General features: G+C 41.3%; 4 protein-coding genes across 6 annotated transcripts in view; 1 reads left to right on the plus strand and 3 right to left on the minus strand.

The window, feature by feature from the left end:
- Positions 1-251: 251 nt before the first annotated feature.
- On the minus strand, positions 252-4415 carry nup43 (nucleoporin 43). Its single transcript, XM_020604027.1, has 8 exons — positions 4168-4415; positions 3465-3587; positions 3023-3100; positions 2457-2619; positions 2158-2293; positions 1887-2038; positions 1311-1427; positions 252-763 (listed from the first exon to the last, which is right to left on the minus strand). Exons 1-8 carry the CDS (start codon positions 4285-4287, stop codon positions 534-536), a joined length of 1119 nt encoding a protein of 372 aa, XP_020459683.1. The 5' UTR covers positions 4288-4415; the 3' UTR covers positions 252-533.
- An 880-nt stretch (positions 4416-5295) lies between these two features.
- Positions 5296-12546, plus strand: pcmt (protein-L-isoaspartate (D-aspartate) O-methyltransferase). Of its 3 annotated transcripts, none has more exons than XR_002275245.1 (8): positions 5296-5574; positions 7653-7757; positions 7856-7887; positions 9734-9838; positions 10006-10126; positions 10623-10708; positions 10916-11150; positions 11622-12546. XR_002275245.1 is itself a non-coding variant. In XM_020604065.1 (8 exons), the coding sequence occupies exons 1-7, from the start codon at positions 5520-5522 to the stop codon at positions 11093-11095; spliced, it is 684 nt and encodes a 227-aa protein (XP_020459721.1). In that variant the 5' UTR covers positions 5296-5519; the 3' UTR covers positions 11096-11142; positions 11622-12546. The 3 variants fall into 3 exon arrangements, 2 of the variants coding, with proteins under 2 accessions (XP_020459721.1, XP_020459720.1); XM_020604065.1 differs by having other exon boundaries at positions 10916-11142; XM_020604064.1 differs by having other exon boundaries at positions 5299-5574; positions 10916-11085; positions 11622-12407.
- Positions 12547-13495: 949 nt separating this feature from the next.
- Positions 13496-20055, minus strand: lrp11 (low density lipoprotein receptor-related protein 11). Its single transcript, XM_020603881.1, has 9 exons — positions 18953-20055; positions 18402-18559; positions 17365-17506; positions 16949-17074; positions 16609-16791; positions 15080-15247; positions 14931-14987; positions 14738-14830; positions 13496-14201 (listed from the first exon to the last, which is right to left on the minus strand). The coding sequence occupies exons 1-9, from the start codon at positions 19512-19514 to the stop codon at positions 14047-14049; spliced, it is 1644 nt and encodes a 547-aa protein (XP_020459537.1). The 5' UTR covers positions 19515-20055; the 3' UTR covers positions 13496-14046.
- Positions 20056-20271: 216 nt separating this feature from the next.
- The window catches only part of map3k5 (mitogen-activated protein kinase kinase kinase 5), a 64744-nt gene continuing 63248 nt past the window's right edge, over positions 20272-21767 (minus strand). Inside the window, exon 30 of the mRNA XM_020603880.1 lies at positions 20272-21514. Within this exon, the coding sequence (XP_020459536.1) occupies positions 21454-21514 (61 nt within the window). The 3' untranslated portion in view covers positions 20272-21453. The remainder of the gene's footprint in view (positions 21515-21767) is intronic.

Raw genomic sequence — 21767 nt, forward strand, 5'->3', positions numbered from 1 at the left:
AAGGAGGTTTTCCTACATTGGCGCGTATGTCTGTATGAAATGACCACAGAAATGCAAAACGACTAAAAATATACAGAAAATCTTTTCAGTCTCGCTCCTATATAGGAAGGTGGGGGCCTTTCAGTTGTCTGTGTCCAGGAACCCAGTGTCTCATAATCCATATGGTGCTGGTGTTGGATCCATTATGATGGGATAAAGAAGCATAAGCATGATCAATCTTGCATTTCTGTATGAACAAAAAACCAAAAGACTTGTGTAAAAAGGCTTTTTATTAATTTGTTTCAGAACAGTCTGAAATGATAGCCATATAAAAAGTACTGTTGAGCTGAAATACTGTGCTTGGAGTGATTTTCAAAAACCCTGAGTGATGAAAATCCACCACTGCAACAGCAAAATGTGTATAAAGAATTGTACAACAGAAAAATGTCACCAGTACACCTGTGAACATACAACATTTGTGGCACTCTGTATGATCAAAGGAGACATTAAAACCTTTGTTGTGACAGAAACTGAAATCATCATCCACATCTTATCTAAACTGGGACCTGTCTATTAACAAAAACAGCCTCTCCATCAGTCCCGCAAACAAGACACTGTCCGAGTACATCCAAACTGTTAACAGACAGCGTCTGGCTAGGCAGTATGTGAGTGGCCTCCAGATGGCCTTTACTAGAGTCACCACTGAGCCAAGCACTGATTAGGGACTGGTTCCCTCCAGCTGGGGCCATCGCACTGCGAGACATCATGCTGCTGTTTCTGCCACCTGGAAACACAATAATAAACCTTGTTAGGATTATTCTGATTACTGTACTCGTATTATGTTGCTGTACAGTTTTCTTAAGATGCAAGTCTGTTGTTTTATCACGCTAGCTGAGTCAGTGTTTTTGAAGTCACTCTGTTAACCAAAAGGTACCAACTGTGGCTAGATGACTAATGCATGATAGATCCAAATATTGTATGATGAATACAGAGCAAATCATATGAGATAACTGCCATGCATAATTGTCAACTCCTGATGCAGCTGTTTGCTGATACAATTTGGTGACTGGGAGGCCAGAGGTCACCGCTGACAGGCTAAACTGGAAACTACAAGCCAAGTGACAAAGTACCTACTGTACAGTAAAAACTGTAGTGTAGTGCAAGAGTAAATTTATTTAGTTACATTCCACCACTGAATTTCTAAAATTGCCAAATGTTTAACTGACAAAAACAATTTTGTCATTTAAGAATTGCCAGTTTTTGAGAACACATAAGTTCTTTCTTTAAAAAAGAAAGGACAACTGAATACCAGACAGAATAATTTGATTTGCCTTGTAGGAAGGAGGGAACATCTGAATGAGAGGTAGTCTCCCAGTGCAGCAGTGAGCCGTCCTCTGAGCATGTGAATAGATGGTCTGGGTTGGTTGGGTGAAAGTGGACCTCCCACACTGTGCGGAAAACCAATGAAAAACAAGTCAAAAGTTGTTGCAAAAAAACCCAACAAAAAAAAAAAACAACAACAAATAAATAAACTTTTTTCACATAGTTGATAATACACAATTAAATGTACCAAAGAATGGGGGCACATTCATATGAAAGCTCAGTATACAAAGTAAATGATGTTGTTTGGCCACAAAGAGTAAATCTTCAGGTCCCCATAATAAGTAACACCATTTTCCAACCCTAACCAGTCATACCATGCTTACATCAAAAATGTCTCCACTCTGACTTTAATACAAAGCAAAGACGTTTAGTGGCTTAACACACAGTATCTGCATTTTATTTGCTCGGGTTATGCATTGGCTAACCCAGATAGCTTGGTGAGTAATCCCATCTGAGAGCCAGGCCCACTCAAGTGTCCAATCACTGTCACTATTCTACCAGCTACATCAGTAATGAAATCTTACTTTCAGCAGAGTGCGCCTCCATGAGTGAGAAGGGACTGTTGCCTTGTCTCACATCCCAGACACAGAGCATGCCATCCTGGCCTCCAGTGGCCACAATGTGCTGCTGGTTAGGATGCCTGTCCACACAGTGCAGAGGAACTCTATTCCCTGACCTGAGAAGAAAACAACGTATAAAAATGACTTAGAATCAAAATAACCCATATAAGGTGCACTTGGAAAAGAGCACAACAGAAAGATAAACATTAACAAATGTGAAATGAGAATGTCTTACAGAGAGAGAATCTGGGATGGTGAGTTGCTCTGTTGTCTGAAATCCCATATCTTGAGCTGGCCGATAGAATTCACCGTCAAAATCTCTGTTGTCCTCAGGTAAGTCACGGCATGAATTGTGCTGCTGTCTGCATTCTCTAGCAATGATTGAACAGTCCAGTACAATATGTTTATCACATTATACCACTCAGCTTATTCAACATGACTTCAAAATGCTGAATTATATTATGCTAATTTAATTCTGTGTACATTTTAATGTGGCATGTTGGTCTGGCTACAAAATCTTAATTTTAATCTTACCTATGACTCGAAACACTCCTTCCTGGTCGGCTCTGAACACAATGATCCTGCCATCTTCACCAACTGTAATAATCTCAGGAATGCTGCACACAACACCAGTACAGGGGGCGTCATCACAAGAGTAATGATGTGCTCTTGCCCAGTGCTGAGAAACTGATATTGTCTGCAGGCAAGAGAGAAAAGACAAAGAAAATTAGATGACTTACCAAACCAACATCCCAAGTGTGTGATATACAATTTCCTTGAGCTGCACCACATTTGTGTAATTATTTCCAGGTCTGTTGCTAATCAAAGTCCCCTTTTAATTAAGGATTTCTGAAGCCATAAATAAAACACCTTATGGATTTGATCAAATTTGTAGTTATTCAATACACAGCTTTCACATTAGACTGATGACTTCAGAAATGCAAGGCGAGGGTCAGTTTGAGTAAGATGACCCCTAGATTTCCCCTGTCAAAAAGTGGGTTGAGATCCAGGTCAATATAATTAGAGTTTCAGGGCTGGCTCATTATCAATTGCCTCTAACATGAAACAAATTAAAGTAAAAACACAATGATGATATGTACCTGACTGTTTTGGTGGTGGCGGAAGATGGTGACTGCTCCAGTTGAAGATGCTGTGACAATTCTTTCTTGGTCCAGAAACTATAAAATATTAGAGAAGCGAAAATAGCCTTAGCACCTTAAGTACATAGTGCGTTTTTTGTAATACAAAAAATGCTGAACGTATTCATCGCAGGGACACACTTTTAGTTATACAATTTCATATCTATCACTTTTAGATAGCAAGACCCTGTTACCCTGGTTCACCAATGTAAAGTAATGTGTATTTAATGGGCGGTTTTTCTGTGCAACACATACAGAGACTGCTCCATTTCTTTCCACAAGACCAAGTCTAATGAAGTGCAAGCAAGTCTCCCTTTCTGGTCACAATAAACAGCAGAAATATTAAATAATATTTACAACTTTCTGATAAATTAGGTATGCTGACCTTCCACGAGACACTTACCTGAAGGTCCAGAACATCTCCTTCATGTTTGTGTTCACACAGTAGCTGAGGATCTCCTTCAAATCCATCTTCAATATCAGAAACTTCATAATTTCCAATGGACCAAAAGGAAATCTTGTTGTCCTGCAACAGACACACATAAAGATTGATTAAGTGCAATTCAAACTTGTTCTAACTGCTATAATGTAAAGTTAAAAAAGTCTCAAAAGACAGAAATCAATCTAGTAGTTGTTACATTGAACAAATATCACTGATCAGCACGAGTGGTGGAAAGTAACTATGTACATTTAGTCAGGAATTGTATTTGCATACAGTTTTGAGATGCTTCTACTTCACAAAATGTCAGAGGAAAAAAAAGTACTTTTACTCCACTACATTTATGTGACAGGTACAGGTACGAGTTAAAGTTATGAGTAAGTCTTCCACTATTGTCATTAGTGTACTTTCTTCTTTCTAGTAGACATGATTAACCCAGTCTTTATGCCTCCATGCTAGTAACTGAAGGTCTAGTTTAGCCTTACTAATATTAGTGCAGCAAAAACATATCATTTGTTTAGCTGCTCAATGTATACCGAAAGTGCAATGACAATCACAACATGTAAGTACACCAGTTAGCGAACTACAACAAAGTGGTGTCCTTTTTCTATGACGTTTGGTGTGAAGTCCATTCATCTATCACAGACAGCTATTAGAACTTGCCTACCTCGTTGTCCCACGAACCAGTCGTAAAGATATCTGGTTGCTGCAAAGACGAAAATGATACTGGTCGCCATCTCGTTTTGCTGATTTTTTGGGACACGTATTTCGCATTTATACTCTCCATTTAAACGGAAACAGTCTCTCCCACTTTGAAATTAGAGAACGATAGTCTGTATTCGCTTAGCATCCATGAGCAAACCCTGTGTACGCGCCCGCTACATATACGTAACTACGGTGTCCCAGTAAGGTCAAACAACCTAAATCTTCTTTGGTAAACCACAAAGTCAGCCGACCTTTAATGGAAATGCAACAACAAAAATAAATAGATAAAATCAGATAAGCGTCTGTAAAATACACATTTACACCTGTCAATTAAAACGTGTTCTTGGTAGGGGTACTTTTCTTTAAAAAGTCAATTAACGCCACCAACTGGTATAAAGTAAGGATTGTAGGCTATATGTCCCAAATTAGGAGTTCATGTATTATTATGATTATGATTACTACTACTACTACTACTACTACTACTACTACTACTTTTAAATGTCGTGTAGCAGAATGGAGCAAATTGTATGGAGTGCATAATGGAGTTTAAGTACACGAAGCTTTCGTGGTGGTGGAATTCGTGTAAGAAAACAATTCATGAATGAAAGGTGTGGTTATTGAATTTATTTTATGTCAAAAATGACTGCCATTATTCCAAGTGAATTTTTGAAAAGGTGAACTCAGTACAGAGAACTATATTGTAAAAATAAATAAAGGGACATTGATGATACATATTATAATGCTACCTGTTGTGTTTTTCAAGGTCATTGTATTCCGAGTAACAAAAACTTCTTGTTTGGAGACAAATGTTCTGCTACAAGAGTTGATCCTGAGATGTTTATGAACAGTTTTGTTTGCATTAGTGCATTTTGGGTATGACATTAGCTGCTATGCTGAGTTGGATGTCAGTAGTCAGTAGTGAGAACTGTGTGAAGAGACTGGAAAAAGTCAGTATGTAGAAATGCATTTTAATGCTTGATTTACAAAAGTACTTCGTGCCACCTAGTGGCTACTTTCTGTGTTACTGCGGCAAATCCGATTTTTCACAGAGTGAGGAAGGTGGCTTTTTCCAGTGCAATTAACCCTGGCTGAGGCATTTATCTAAACAGGGTCATTACAGTGTTAACTGGCACTATTGCGCATCAGGGTGTGGGTCATAAAGGCTGCCCTGCAGTAAAATAATTTCGGAAGTCTGGTGACGTACCCGCCACTACGCCGTCTGTTCTGGAGGTTGTGAGCTTCATCGGTAAAACGTTTGGCGCAGGCGCGGCACTGACAGCTGCTGTCTACTTACTCCGCAAAGTCTGCTTAAGAATGGCCTGGAAATCTGGAGGAGCCAGCCACGCAGAGCTTGTTAACAACCTCCGCAGTAAGTCTAAACGTTTTGTAAAGCAGCGGCTCCTACACCGTCACTGACATTTCGTGCGAAATTGGTTTAGTTTGGAGGCAGAGGTTAACATACAGGACCGCTAACTAGCTCGTTGCTAAGCTATAGGTATGTTGTTGTTGCCCTAGCTTTAGTAACCTATCTCCACCCACCCCCCTCCATAACCACGTTTACACCATGAAACAGTCGTTGCAAAAAAAAATTAAATCATCGATAAAGACACAAATGACATCTTCCTTGTGCAGAATATTTGTGCAACTACAGTTTTGTCTTAGGCTAGTTTAGCCTGCTACCTATATGTGCGTCATTTTGGACGCTATAGCTAACGTTAGCCGCGCTGCTAAGTGCCCTGCCCACCTTCATTGATGGCTATCTCTGTAACTGTCATGCACTTTACTTAATTCTGAATGACACTGACAGCTGGACATGTGCGGCTAGTTTCTACACGTCCCTTTATAGTGGATGACTGAAAAGTGACAGCTTGCTATGTCACACTGGGCGTTAGTTTATTCAGGCGATAGGGAATGCAAAACAGAGCAGTGACTCAGTATGCTACCGTATTAGACTGCTGTTATCTGATGCTGAGCCCACTATGATCGATGTCATCAATGCCACATGGGTTATTCAGCGATCAGTGTGGTGCATTGCGTGATAAAGTAGCTGAACTCTGGCTACTTTAAGAACGTGCAACCACTAATCTGACATGTAGCTTGTCCCACATATATCCACAATTCTATTCACTGTGATGATATCTGTAAACTTGAGTAGCCTATGCAAGTCCACTTTTAATATACCAGGTCTATTTATATTCTGTGCAATCCAGCATAGCATTGCAACAGACAGTTCAGCTGCAAGCATTTTGCCAAAAGCTGTATGGTTTGGGAACAGTTACTAGTCTTCCTGTATTTGCTTTTACATAAAAGCAAAACTTGCATGCTACTCTATGTTTATCTACATGGGTAACTAGATAAGATTATACAGTATGTCTGCTCTATTTGTCTTGCACAGGGACGTTGAAGCAAGCTCCTAAGCGTACAAAGCTATTTAATGCAGGATAATAAAATGCTGGATTGCCATTCCCACTGACGCAGAAGTTTTTTCTATCAGTGGTATAAGAACAAGTTATAGCTTTTCTCATTTGGTCATGGTATAAGTGCTAATAACTTGTGAATCCGTATTTTAATTGTTGTGTTTTATGTCATTGCTATTTTGTGCTCATCCTGATTGAACACTTTACTTGACTTTGACCCGTTTAGACACAGGAATAGCTTAAATTTAACCCTGAGTTTTCATAAGCTGGATTTAAGCAGGTCACACTCAGGATGCATGCTAATTGAAGACCTTGTCCCTTGACTCATTGTCTCTGTCCTCCTGACCAGTGCTCAGAACTGGTCAGCATGGGCAGTAGTAGTCCATCTCAAACGCCTCATGAATTTTTAAGGCTGAGCAGCCAGTAGTGTGTTGAAAGAAAATTAAATGTGCCTCTAAATTATAGCCTAGAAAACAGCATGAAGTTGGTTTGCTTATCCTAAGGCATGCAAAGACAATTTAGATTTCTGAGAGGAATTATGATTAGGAAGAAAACAGCTTGAAATCTACCAGTAGGGGTTATTTTCACTTCAGAATTTACTAATGTCCATTTGGCCACTTGTGTGGTTTATTTGTAATGTATCCTAAAGTGGCACGTAGCTCTGAGGGTGAGGGGAGAGGGTAATGAGAGCAGTGCCGGCTGTCGCTGGCTTTTCCTGCTTTTGGCACCAGCTGCTACACAAACCTGTTTGAAGGGACACCAACACTTTTTTTTAGTTTCTTCCATAGCTCGTCTATAAAGTACTGACTTTTTCCTGTAGCTTACATATGTGTGGCTTTCTGTAGACCAGTTCATGCACTGCATTAACTGTGTTTTCTTACCTGTATCTTCTTTTATACTTTGTATATTCTTTACTGTATTTGTCTCCATTTTTTTCTGCTGGAAGATTATGTAATATACTTCTGTCTGGTATTTGTACTTGGGCACGTTTCCCTAACACACAGTGACACAAACTCTTTTGTGTCCCCAGAAAATGGCATTATTAAGTCCGACAAGGTCTATGAAGTCTTGCTTGCCACAGACCGAGCCCATTTCTCTAGGTGTAATCCTTATATGGACTCTCCGCAGTCAATAGGTACGTTCGCTCATGTAGTCATTCAGTCTGAAATGCAAATACAGTCTGACATCTGAGGGATGAACTAACCAAGTCTGTGCCTCTCTTTAAACCAAAAGGCTATCAAGCAACCATCAGCGCCCCACACATGGTATGACGTTAAAGACTCTTGGATATTTCTGCACCCTGTAAATCACATTTTCAAAGCTTGCTCCCATTCAGTCATTTATTAGATAACAAAGAGAAGCAGCTAGGGAAATGTTCCAAATTTATAATCTTCTTTTTATTTAAAACTTAATTTTAGTGATTTACATTGACGGTTAACCATTATGTATTGACTCCTAACATGTTAGCTTTGATAGCTTTGAGAAATCTAATATTAGTCACCCAAACTGAAAACAAAGACAAAGTAGTGATGCTTGCCACCTGTCTTTACCACATGTACAGTGGGGCAAATAAGTATTTGATACACTGCCAATTTTTCCCACTTACAGAGAATGGACATCGTAGGTACACCTCAACTGTGAGAGACAGAATCTACAAAAAAAAATTCCAGTAAATCACATTGTTAGATTTTTAAATAATTTATTTCCATTTTATTGCATGAAATAAGTATTTGATAACCTACCAACCAGCTAGAATTCTGGCTCCCCCAGACCTGTTAGTTTGTCTTTAAGAAGCCCTCCTATCCTCCAATCATTACCTGTATTAATTACACCTGTTTGAACTCGTTACCTGTATAAAAGACACCTGTCCACACACTCAATCTATCAGACTCCAACTTCTCCACTATGGGCAAGACCAAAGAGCTGTCTAAGGACACTAGGGACAAAATTGTAGACCTGCACAAGGCTGGGATGGGCTACAGGACAATAGGCAAACAGCTTGGTGAGAAGGCAACAACTGTTGGTGCAATTATTAGAAAATGGAAGAAATTCAAGATGACTGTCAATCTCCCTCGGACTGGGGCTCCATGCAAGATCTCACCTCGTGGAGTATCAATGATCGTGAGAAAGGTGAGGGATCAGCCTAGAACTACACAGGAGGACCTGGTCCATGACCTGAAGCGAGCTGGGACTGCCACAGACCATCTGGATGATCCAGAGGAGGCATGGGAGAAGGTCATGTGGTCAGATGAGACCAAAATAGAACTTTTTGGTATAACCTCCACTCGCCGTGTTTGGAGGAAGAAGAAGGATGAGTACAATCCCAAAAACACCATTTCAACCGTGAAGCATGGGGGTGCAAACATCATGCTTTGGGGGTGCCTTTATGCAAAGGGGACAGGACGACTGCACCATATTGAGGAGAGGATGGATGGGGCCATGTATCGCGAGATTTTGGGCAACAAGCGCCTTCCCTCAGTAAGATCATTGAAGATGGGTCATGGCTGGGTCTTCCAGCATAACAATGACCCCAAACACACAGCCAGGGCAACTAAGGAGTGGCTCCGTAAGAAGCATTTCAAGGTCCTGGAGTGGTCTAGTCAGTCTCCAGACCTGAACCCAATAGAAAATCTATGGAGGGAGCTGAAACTCCGTGTTGCCCAGCGACAGCTCCAAAACCTGAAAGATCTGGAGAAGACCTGTATGGAGGAGTGGGCCAAAATCCCTGCTGCAGTGTGTGCAAACCTGGTCAAGAACTACAGGAAACATTTGACCTGTGTAATTGTAAACAAAGGTTTCGGTACCAAATATTAAGTTCTGTTTTTCTATTGTATCAAATACTTATTTCATGCAATAAAATGGAAATAAATTATTTAAAAATCCAACAATGTGATTTTCTGGAATTTTTTTTGTAGATTCTGTCTCTCACAGTTGAGGTGTACCTACGATGAAAATTACAGATCTCTCCATTCTCTGTAAGTGGGAAAACTTGAAAAATTGGCGGTGTATCAAATACTTATTTGCCCCACTGTATGTCGGTATTGGATACATAATCATTGCTGATTGACGGGTTGTAATGTGGTTTCCTTGTCGACGCCCCCCTCCACCCAGCACGCCTATGCCCTGGAGCTTCTACACGATCAGCTGTATGAGGGAGCCAAAGCCCTGGACGTCGGCTCCGGCAGTGGAATCCTGTCCGTTTGCTTCGCACGAATGGTGAGCCACACACAGGACGGGTAAACCTATACAATTTTTCTTTGGCGGCTTTCAGAATTCAGAAGAACAAATTAACAGTGAATTAAAATGTCTGTCTGTGACCTTTTTTTTTTTTTTTTCCCCTCTATGACCTGCACTCCCTCCCTCCCTCCCTCCATGCTTTACAGGTAGGTCCTAAAGGGAAAGTTATAGGAATTGATCACATCAAAGAGCTGGTAGATGATTCTATAAACAACGTGAAGAAAGATGACCCCAGTTTGATCACATCAGGCCGAGTCAAGCTAATAGGTAAGATGTTACTGACATATGATTACAGTGTGTGTTCTTCAGTTTTAGAAATTGTTTTAATGGCACAATTCAAGTAGGGGTCGGACAATATATTGCAATATAAAACCATCACAATATGTATCGTTTTGGTCTAGCAGTATATGTAGTGTGGTCTTCATAAACCAGTGGCTTCATATTAAAGGTAAACAGAATGCAAAGTCAATATATCTGGTTGTTCTTTAAATAATTAAACCAGTCATATAAAAGGGGAAAAAGAGGAATAAAGTTCATGTATTCCGCAGCTGGTCACACTGTTGTTGTAATTATAATTGTATTGTGATCTAATTGAATTGTACACACCATATTGTGCATCGAATTGTATCGAGAAAAAGTCATCTATCCATTATTAATGAAAGGTATAGGCATTATCACAACCATCACAAATGACACCTTGAGGAGATGCATCCACATTTTGCTGCTGGCAGCCTGTAAGTGATAACCTGCGTGTGTGTTTCAGTGGGAGACGGGCGAATGGGCTACACGGAGGAGGCACCTTATGATGCCATCCATGTTGGCGCAGCAGCACCCACTGTACCCCAAGCTGTGAGTCTCTGAATAATTTTAAAGCTGATGATCAAGGTCACATTGTTCCAGTTCACTTCAAAAACGGAATGAATGCCAGCTGTTCAAAAAACCTTAAATGCAACTTTCACTCTGGACAACACAGTGGTTGGCCTGAAATGCTGGAACGTCTTTCAAATGCATGTTGTTCAGTCCTTTGTGTCACTGTGCACCGTGTTTCTTTCCCAGCTTTTGGACCAGTTGAAGCCTGGCGGACGGCTGATTTTGCCCGTCGGCCCAGCCGGAGGAAACCAGATGCTGGAGCAATATGACAAGATGGAGGATGGCAGCACCAAGATGAAGCCCTTGATGGGGGTGATTTATGTGCCTTTAACAGACCGAGACAAGCAGTGGTCCAGGTGGAAGTGACTTCCTTCTCCCTCTCCTCCCTTTCTCTCCTTCTCACAGTGGCAAAGGTGAAAAGGTGTGGCTTGGAGCAGGCAATGGATCACAAGGGGCTGCACTTTGCTGCTTGACATGTTTTGCTTCTTCCATGCCATACCAAGTAGCTGCACGCTTGCTTCATCATTTTTTTGACACCATAGTCCAAAATTGGTTCAATAAAACTTGCCTGACTAATGCAGTTTTAAGTCATGGTCTGTTTGGAACACAGACATGAAACAAACTGAAATAGCAGCAGTGTGAAGGCATATGCTTGGTTTTCAGAGCATGACTTTGGGGTCAATTTGGATGCTCATAAAACATTAAAACCAAATTACCCATTTATTCTGTTTGATGATCTACTCTGTGAGATGTAGACAAGAACAATAACTGTTTGGATGTTGTAACATTTCATGTGACTAACTGTGTTTGCATGACAAGGACGACAGTTGTGTTTCTTGCACGCTGCTCCTTGTTTTTCTCTCTCTTCTAACATTTGATTTGTTTCACACAGGGATGAACTTTGAAGAGGAAGGCAGTCCATAATCCACCTTTAAGTTTGAACCTGGAGAAAACTTGGATGGGGTCAAACAGCCCTTGACATTTTGATGAAAGCATAACAAAACATGCTCTTTTTGTTTAACAATGGACTAGAGTATCACACTGATGTCAGCCCAGAACGGCTGGGGAGAAAGACTGCTTGAAGCTCAGCACTGAAATGTTTGGACATTTCAGGCCTGCATCTTTTTTTGTTGTGTATTCTTTCTAACTGCTGGATTTTAGGTTTATTTGCATTTCTGTTTTGTTTTTGTGGTTTAATCTGAGTTACACCCATTTTTTGCAGTATTACATTTCAGCAGCATCAAAGCTGAATGTATGATGAACTCTGGACGACAACAAGGAAATCTGTGATTTTTAGATGATTCACCTATCTACAGCGTATATGTGTGCACATATCATCTAACTGTAGACTTCTCTGCTAACATGAGCTTTTCTCCACTGCCAGCAGTATTAGAAACACACACACACCGGCACCACAAAGGCTGATATAGCCCATGCATCCTGTTGTTTGACGCACCGTGCTCTTTAGGCCACTCCACACATAGAATAAGCAATGCATTGAGAGCGAAGCAGCAGTAACACCGACACAAGTGCACATACAGGGCTGTGCTTTCCACTTGGTGATGTGTAGCTTTCCTCTGCTGGTTTTCCATTAACAGCTGTGCAGGCTCTTATGGTGACTGACGCTACATGAGATCGTCACTGCTTTGCCAAAATAAACTCCAACAATATAAAGCAAATGAATGTCTGTTTTCTTGGAATTCAAAAACTACATGAAATCAAAAAAGCACATTTTATTTTAGGCGATGTAAATAATGGATGATATTTGGCTTTCACCATTTCTGGAATGGCATATAAAAATAAAGAGATGCTTATGTTTTTGTCTGCCTTTGTTATTCAGTCTGTGTGCAGGCTGCAGCCTGAAGCCTCGCAGGCATTTTTAGAAATAAAGGAGTCCAGATTCCCTCAACACAAGGCTACACAAAGAAGTCTGTGCTGAGTCACAAAAAAAATGTATATTGTGTTCAATTTTATGATTTTAATGTATTTTCATGTTCATCTGTATGGTAGGAGGATAACTGCTGATTAAATACAAAATTTTACACATTTTTGTTTAACAATGATTAGGTTTAAAGATGACTAAATATATTGATCAGCTTTGAATATGTACATTTCCTTCACTCTCAGACTGTCCTCAGTGGTGATTTAATCCTGCTAAAGATGTGGGAAAATATCATTTGTAAATCACTGTCAACATAACACCAGTATTTTTGATAGGTAAACTTTAATACCTCACATACAGGATTGCACTTTGAGGGAACATATCTTTGTTAATATGGTATGTATGTCATATTTGTTTGCTTAATAAAGATAAATAGCAACAGAATCAGGCGGGGGTAGGATTTGACCAATTTAATTTACTATGGCTTTCTATTATTCTGGGATACTTTAAGAATAAAGTTAATAGTAGGCACTCCCAAAGTATTACTTTGCTGACCTCAGTTTCACTCAGCACAGATATGGTACAGTACATCACTGCCATCCAGTGGCAGAAAAACATCAGCACATCAGAACAATAAATAGAAATGACTATCAATTTCCATCCATCCATTAACTATAACTATACTACTTATGCTGAACAGGGTCATGTTTCTGACCCTGACTGGGGCTGGAGCCAATCCCACCTGACTTCAGGCAAGAGGCGGGGTCCACCCTGGACAGGTTGCCAGTCTATTACGGGGCTGACACGTAGACAAACAACGCCACACACTCACACTCCTAGGGGCAATTTAGAGTCACCAGTCAATCTAAGCTGCATGTCTTTGGACTGTGGGAGGAAGCCCGAGTACCTGGAGAGAACCCACACAGGCACAGGGAGAACGTGCAGACTCCACACAGAAATTCCCTGGGTTGGCCTGGGCTCGAAACCAGAACCTTCTTGCTGTGGGGCAACAGTGGTAACCACTGCTACACCATGCTGCCCAGAATATCAATTTTAATAAAAGGGTCAAAAGAGCCTCTCATATGTATCCCAGAGGTCACTGGGGGAATACACAGTAGTCAGTTTCGAACAAGGAATGCTGGATTTCTCCAGGGAATCACAATCAGATTTTTTTTTAAAGACAACGAAGTAAGTATGAATTTACAAGTATACTGTATGGATATGTGTCACTGACTCTGAAGGCAGCATCTATGATTGGCAGGTTTACCTGGCAGAGGGGTCCAAGGTGGGGGTGGTTGGAAACGTTCACTCCAGCAGAGAATTGAGATGGTTCTGACCTGAAGCCAGAACAAATTTGAGACTAGTAAAAGTCCTGGCTCAGGCTCTGGTGATGACACCCTTGTTGCTCTTTGTCAGATCTCAGCGCTCTGACTGGTTACAGGTACATGCCGTTGATGAGGTAGTCTGACTCCTCTGTGGTGAGGGGTCGCGCCTTCTTCAGCTTGTGACGAACAAGTCTGAGACGACAGCTGATCATGAGCAGCAGGAGAGCAGTGATGATTATACCGAGTGCCAGAGGAAGGATTGCACCTGGAGGAGGTAACGAGACAGAGAAATAACGAGATGAAAAGTACAGCAGAGCACGACGATGTAAAAAGAATCATAGGTACACATCTTAGTCGGCCCCACTGAAGACATGAGGAGTGATGCAAGGAAAAGGTGGATGAAAGAGGAAACGTGTTTGAGCCATAAGATGTCCTTCCTCTGCACTGCAGTCTGAAGCAATTTTAACAAGATGGTGAAAACAAAATCTAAATCTTGGTATCCTGGTTGTCCTCTTTGGTATGAAACTCCCATGATGTTAGGATCAGATCAGTCTGATCAGATGCAGTGTCTAGTCACTAACAGGTTTCCAATAAAGGGCGTCTGTCCAGTAAAGACCTCTGTGAAGGATCCTGGCTCATGTCTCCTCAGAGATCCCTCATCTTTCCTTGTTTCTCAATCATCAGAGCAGAAATAAAGGCTCTGGGGTGGCTTTCAAGATGGACAAGTGGCAAGATTTCAGGGTTCAAGTGATCAAATAAGGGGCCTGGGAGGTACCAACAGACGCAAACATTGGGTCTTACCCGACTCTGGGGCTGGATGCCCTCCCATGGCGGGAAATGGTTTGGAGAAGGGGATGCCGCTTTCTGCCTGGCTCTGGGAGACCTTAGCAGCAGCTTCAACAAAAATACAAATACAGCTTAGTTTAGGAAATAGCCAGCACAATGTTACTGATACTGTATGTATGTTGTTTCCTAGTTTTTAAAATTAATGTACCTATCTCAGTCTGTTTAGTGATGGGAGGGGCCACAGTTGCAGGTTTGAATGCTGGACCTGGAAGATGTTTTTAGTACAAATACAAAATAAATACGATAAAAAATTACAATAGTTTTACATTGTTGCAGTACAAAGGAGCCAAATCTCACTTTTTTGTATACATTCACTGACACAGTCAGATTCCTGGAGGAAGTTGTTATGGTTGCCCTGGCAACCACCATACAGGAAGTGTTTGCATTCTCCTGCGTTTTGGTCATAGTACCAACGTGGAAAGGTGCCTTTACAGGGTCCCACGACTGGAGCTGCAGCACACGGCCCTGCGGCAGCAGAGACAAAAGAGAAAGGTGCAGTCAGCTTGTTTTAGGTTGGCCACTGTTCAACTCAGCCAAGTCACGTGTGTGGTGCTGTAAAGCCCAGTCTGTTCAGATAAACTCACGTACCCCCCTCCAGTCACACCAGCCCGCTTGTTCAAAAAGGGCTCTTTTGAACTGGATGTAATTTAACAAAAGTGGTTATTGTTACAACTTACCCTTGGTTTCTTTCTTCCTCCAAGCTTCCATTAACACAATCACTACTTGGAGCAGCAAAAGCTTAATATTACATCCATTTTTCTGTGACTCTGAGCTGTATTTTGATTTCTCTGCTCAGGTGCCTACTGGTTTTCATGCTTGCTTATGACTGACTCAGGTTTGTGGGTGGTAGGTCCTGTGCAGTCAGTCTGATGTAGCAATCTATAATGAATAAACCATAATGACAAAGTAAAAACGTGTTTTAGATGTTTAATCAAAAAGGGAAATCTCTTATTTTCAAAAGGATTCAGATCCTTAAATCAGCACTTTGTAGAAGCCTCTTTAACAACAATCACAGCTTCAGTCTTGGGAAAGTCTCTACAAGCTTCAGGTTTTGATTTTCAACAGGTTTGCCATTATTATGAGTTAGTGTAGTTTGGTAGGAGATTAACACTAGAGAACAGTGAATATCAGTGATATAAAAGATACTTCCCACAACCAGCTGAGCACAGAAGTCAGTCACCTAAACAACAGTGTATTCTTTTGACTTCTTTGTCTTTAGGCTGAACAATGAGGTATTCATCTTTTGGACATGACACTGAGCATTAGCTAAATGAAGGAAAGACTCTGAAATAGCTGTGGTAAAACGCTGATTTGGGACAAAGCTTGTTTGGTCAGTCTCAGTCTGATTCAGGGATCCGATGGCAGAGAAGACAGAGCTGCTTTGTTCCAGCACTCAGAGGGGATGCAGGAAAAGAGCTGCTTTCCCAGGGACTGCAGAGTGGCCCTGTGGCTCCGCCAGCACTCTGAGTTCAGTGCTATGACTCAATGACAGCCTACAGGGCTCCATCTGCTTCTGTGTCCAGAGACACACTAAAAACCATCTCTGCCTCTTTACCAAGGGATACTGCACTGACGGCACAGCAATGGAGGGTTATGTGTACAAGTACAGCTACAGCATAAAATGTAGATTCCAATCCAATCGACCATGTATTTAGACTTGCCACTTTATTTTGTATTAACACACTGCAGAGCAACATTTTCAGTTCCTTGGTGCAGTTTACTGATGATCTCTCTGTTCACATTACATTGTTCTTGTCTGACCAAACAGACTGTAATAAAGTAAGTGTGAATCAGGAGCATTACTGTATATGTGAACACAACACTACCTTGACTCACTGAAGCCTCTTGTTGACTGGGACTTTGTGGAGGAGGTGGTATAAACTTCTCCATGGCCATTCTGGGCCCAGTCTGGAGCATGGAGCTGTCCTCAGCCTCCTCTGTCTGGGCTACAGGCCAGCGAGGGCTGGGTAGGTCAGCAGAGTGGGTAACAGACTTCCGGCTGCCATCAACTAAACACATCACAGAAAAACAAATTAATGGTGTGGGGAGGTCTATATGTTGTGCACCATGTTATTTTTCCATTCTTTCCATTAATTTATGCAAGAGAATATGAAAGACTGCTTCCACTAACCAAACATGCATGTGTGAACACCAGAGGTTTCTTACAGTTTGGGCAGAAGTCTTCATCAGAACGGTCTGGACAGTGTTGCTTCCCGTCACAGGCGTATGTGATGTCAATACAGCAGCCATCGTCACACTTGAACTGGTAGTTTGAACAGTGACCTGTACACACTGCAGACACAGAAAGCTACAGCTACACAGCTCTCACTACTCTTCCACTGTAAATACAAAAACAGCTTTTAATTTGAAAATGTGAAATCTGTAGTATACAGTATGTACATATAAATGCTGGGGCTTAATGAAAGCTCCGATTTTTATTCTAACTGGCTAAGATAACAAATTTAGATATTTCTCTATCTGCATCTCAAACATACACCACTTGACAGCAAAGAACCTTATATCTAAGGGGAACTCAGTACATCATGAAGACATGCTGCGACATGCTGTGGTGAGTTGACCACCTTCTGCTTGGTGTTTTGGGGCGAGCACTGTGACAGACACGTTGTCGGAGCTCTTCTGACCGGCTGTGTCAGTGGCAGTCATCTGGAAGGTGTACAACCCCTCCTGGAGGCCACTGACCTTCAGCAGCCCTGGGTGGGTCGCCTTCAACACACATACAAACATAAAAAGAAAGTCCACCATGGGCAAGAATTCTGTAATGACATTCAGTTAAGCACATAAGTGTGAGAGAAGAGATTTCTACTAGCATGCAGACAGTTTGGGATTCTTAAATCCTTGCCAACCCAGATACAACACTGTCATCTTTCTATTGTTTGTCCTAATACTGTACATCTCAAGCTGCTAAAGGGGCAGTTACAACAAAACAAAACAATTTTGGTGGACAAATTGATGTCATTTGAAGGTCTATATTGTCTTATCCTCACTCCTATTTGTAAGAGTGAGCAGCGACATGCCTTTCTTAAAAACAATATCTCAGATACACAGGACAGTCCACTGTTTCAACTGTTTGCACAGCAAGTTATTTTTAGTTCAAGGTAGGAAATAGTGAAAACTGACAAAAGGATGAATAAAAGGTGTATGAAAGGCAGGACACATTGTGCTAAGAGCTTCTCATGTTGCCTGTAAAGGCTGTAAATAAAGAGCAGGCCTGAACATTGCTGCTGTCCTTGGGCAGTTTGGAGCATACTAAACTCTTATCTCTGTTGACACAGTGAGGTATTATGGAGCTCAGGACACAAGCCACCTTGTTGACTTAACCAAAGCAAACGCAAAAACACAATTTGACTCTGCTGACTGTGAAGACAATTAGCGACTATTAATGAGTGCAACCCCGTGACCCCGTTCAGGGACTAAACGGTAGAAAATGAATGAATAATTAGTGCAAATGTTAGAATAATCTGATCCCAAAAGGAGAGAACAGAGCTTCTCCTGTGTGTTTTCACTCTGCGTTTCCTCCAGTGGTTGTTTTCAGGCCGTCACTCTCACATGAAGCGCCTAAGCAGTAATTAACAGACTACAGTATATAATTAACACCCACCTTCATATTGATGGCTGTGTCCCCCTTGACAAGAGTCCATTCATAGCGGCTGATCCCATGGTCGTCCAGACTGTCCCGTCCATCCAGGACAGCCCAGTCCGTGGGCAGCTGGATCACCACATCCTGTCCAGCATCGCTGCGAGGAGGCTCATCCACATCTGCACACACAAAAACTTGGTTATATGGACAATGTGCTGTACAAGCTTTTTTTTAAAGTAACTTGTTACGTTGCACATTAATTCTTGTTTTATTCCACTGTGGGTTAAAACCATAAAGGCTGTTCTTTAGTAAGATTAAGAATAGAGATACTTTTATTATTACTACTATTGCTATTACTATATTACTATTATTATTTTACTTATTTAGACCTTAAATAGTTACTAAGGCCTTTTTATATGTCAGTGCCCAGGAGCCAACTGTCTCACAAACTGTCCCTGCATACCAATAAATGCTAAAAACCAGGAAAACCAAGGTCCCTAAAGCTGAACTAGGAAACCTTTCCAAATGTCGGACAAATGTCAGGCTGAGATTTCTATCAGCAGGCCTCCCACCTTGTGTATCACCCTCATCGGGCAGCCCTTCCCCGCGGCTCCTGCCTGAGCCGCTGGAAAAGGGCGGATGTCCCTGCGTTGCGTTCGGAGTCCGGCTGTATGTGGTGAAGCCTTGCTGCGGAGCGAAGGAGCAGACATTTCTATTTCTGTAGGTGCAGTTGAACAGGTAGCAGCTGAGACTGTCTCCGGGCTGACTCAGGTCTTCCTGGACCACCGACACGGTGCAGTGAGGCTGGGAGCAGCAGGCGTGCAGGCAGTCCTTCCAGGTGTACACTCTGTCCGGCGCCAGCAGGAAGGTGGCCCCCTGCTCGATGGAGGCCTTGGCCCGGATGATGCGCTGCCCAACAGCGCTGAACTCGCCCACACAGGAGTCAAACACATCGCCCGCCCTGTACGCCTGGTCCTGCTGGAGCTGCTTACGGAATTCCTCTAACAACTCCTCCACCCCGGATATTCTGGATTTTAAGTCCGATATCGGCGAAGACCGAGTGTGGAAACCTTGCAGTGCAGAGAGCAGCACGATACAAGCGAGGAGCAGCCGGGGATGCTGAAGCAGAGCCATATTGTTCACGGAGTTCAACGGCGCTTCCCTCTGCCTCCAGTTGGTCTCCGACACATGAGGGTCCTTCACGGCAAAGATGACCTTCTTACATGAAGTATATCTCCGTGAAACTAACGACTAGTAATACTAAAGCACGACTGCTTGAATCACTACAGCATCACAACAGCTGCTCCTCTGACGATGCTGAAAATCTGTGGTTGTCATGGTGAAGGGGAGACGGCCGCGAGACCAGCAGAAACCACCGACGTCACTGTGACAACCATATATGGCAAACAGAAAGCGGAACACCCGTAGCTTACAAAATAAAACTGCATCTCAAGAAATGTCGAAAAAGATGGTGGAAGTTGCCCTTTGGGATAAGATGCCCACTTTCTGTTAAGGGTGCAGTAGCACAGCCTTTTCCAACACTGCAACTAGAATTTGTTGTAGTAGGTAATCACAAAAGTTGAGACACTGGTAGGAATTGTTAGCATTAATTATAAAGGCCTCATTTACTTCCACTACTGCAGAAAAGAAGGAAGTAAACCTGTTACCCGAATCCTGAAAATGGCCCGGTTTTTATTAAATTAACATACGTTTTCAGTTTCTGATTACTTTTCCCCCTTTGCCTCACTAGAGGCATTCACTAGAATACTAGAATACTTTGCCAGAGCAAAGTAGAATGTATACAATGTTAAGGTTTAAAGGTTTAAATGTCTCTTTTCACTCATGAAAAGGAAAAAATAACACTGTGATCATTTGTGGATTTAAGCAGGAAATCTTTTACTTACAGGGTAAACCTTTGAAACCATTTTATTTTCTTGTCTTTCAGTTCTTCTTAAAATTCCACTTTAACTAGCATATTTAGTCAGACTGATCTGCAACAAAACATCTTACATATTTTCCCAGTTTCAAGATGAAACATTTTATTTACCAATATGACACAAAAATATGAATGATTTTAGATGTGAAACAAAACAGACAGACTGCTCATGATTATTTTCCCCATTTCTAACATCTTGGTTTAAAATAAAAAATGTCAAAGCTCTTCCATACAAAACTTGTCTGCATTTCTGATTTTCATTGCAACGTGACTGAATGATCATACTGTATATGCAGAAGCAAGCTAAACACATTTTTGTCCGTGTACAACTGTAAAAACTGAACAAATGGTCTGATGTAATGTTAATTTCTAACTAAATGTCATCTCCTATGATTTGTGACACAATAATATACCATTCAATTTTCATACCATTCAGTGTCCAATCCACAAGAGATTTAACTATGTTTAACAATGTATTTTAAAGTACATAACTGTAAGTCACATATAATTATATACCATAATATTTACATGTTTCTGAAAAATAAAAATTTATATTATTAAAGGAAATGTGAGAAAAGCAATGACAATTTAAATAATCTCAGTACAGATTAAAAAAAAAAAATCAGGGCATGCGCTGACATCCTTCAGATTATTATAATTAGATTAAAAACACACTTAAATAAAAGTAGTGATCAGATGCCTATGATAAAAACATTAGTACATATGACTTCAAATGTAGTATTTTGTATCTCAGGCTTGTATTAGAGAATGGTTGGTCCCCAGTTTTGTAAACGTTAAATCTTGTAAAGACGGGAGAAAATGTTCTGACAGTTCTCAGGATTTGAACAGTAGATTTTCCCACCAACTGCCATTTCCACTGCACCTGTAACAAAAAGCGTGCCGTGTCCATCAGGCACAACAAAACTAGTGCCACTTCTTTGTCACTGTTGGTTCCAAACTGACTCTATGTCTAAAATCCCTGTGTAAAAATGATCAAAATACTCCGTCATCGGGTCAACACACACAGGTTCTTCTCTTAAATGTCTTGCTCTTATAAATACTGAGGTAAAGAGGAGAATACTGAGTTGTTGGGACAAAGGTCCTGACTTTTCAGAGCAGTTGTCAAGACGTAAGGCCTCAGGTCGGCTTCTGCCTGTAGTCTGTGATGGCCTTCCACAGTTTACATAAGATCCCCCCTCTGACAGGACAGAAACAGAGGAGGACAGTTAGGGTACAATATGCAAAGTACAACAGTTGCAGAAATGACACTTTATGACTCAGCATTTCAAAACTAAAAATGTTTTGCTGTCCACAGCTGTCCATCATCACATTTTCTAATGCATTTTATTTTGTTTCTCTTGTCCCAGGTTACAGAAAGCATATCCTCATCTACATGTGCACAACATCATTATCTGTCAATTAGTGCTGGATGACAAAGTTTTTACAAAATA

Source organism: Monopterus albus, unplaced genomic scaffold (genome assembly GCF_001952655.1).
Source record: "Monopterus albus unplaced genomic scaffold, M_albus_1.0 scaffold63.1, whole genome shotgun sequence".
In the NCBI taxonomy this organism is placed as follows: domain Eukaryota; kingdom Metazoa; phylum Chordata; class Actinopteri; order Synbranchiformes; family Synbranchidae; genus Monopterus; species Monopterus albus.

Excerpts from the sequence above, each read along its gene's own strand:
- pcmt (XM_020604064.1), top strand. The coding sequence starts at position 5,520 with ATGGCCTGGAAATCTGGAGGAGCCAGCCACGCAGAGCTTGTTAACAAC. Across the intron at positions 7,888-9,733 it reads CCATCAGCGCCCCACACATG|CACGCCTATGCCCTGGAGCT; the intron begins GTATGACGTTAA and ends CCCTCCACCCAG. Across the intron at positions 10,127-10,622 it reads AGGCCGAGTCAAGCTAATAG|TGGGAGACGGGCGAATGGGC; the intron begins GTAAGATGTTAC and ends TGTGTGTTTCAG.
- nup43 (XM_020604027.1), bottom strand. The coding sequence starts at position 4,287 with ATGGAGAGTATAAATGCGAAATACGTGTCCCAAAAAATCAGCAAAACG. Across the intron at positions 3,101-3,464 it reads GAGATGTTCTGGACCTTCAG|TTTCTGGACCAAGAAAGAAT; the intron begins GTAAGTGTCTCG and ends AATATTTTATAG. Across the intron at positions 2,039-2,157 it reads CCATCCCAGATTCTCTCTCT|GTCAGGGAATAGAGTTCCTC; the intron begins GTAAGACATTCT and ends TTTTCTTCTCAG.
- lrp11 (XM_020603881.1), bottom strand. The coding sequence starts at position 19,514 with ATGGCTCTGCTTCAGCATCCCCGGCTGCTCCTCGCTTGTATCGTGCTG. Across the intron at positions 18,560-18,952 it reads CGATGAGGGTGATACACAAG|ATGTGGATGAGCCTCCTCGC; the intron begins GTGGGAGGCCTG and ends TTGTGTGTGCAG. Across the intron at positions 14,831-14,930 it reads CACTAAACAGACTGAGATAG|CTGCTGCTAAGGTCTCCCAG; the intron begins GTACATTAATTT and ends TTTTTGTTGAAG.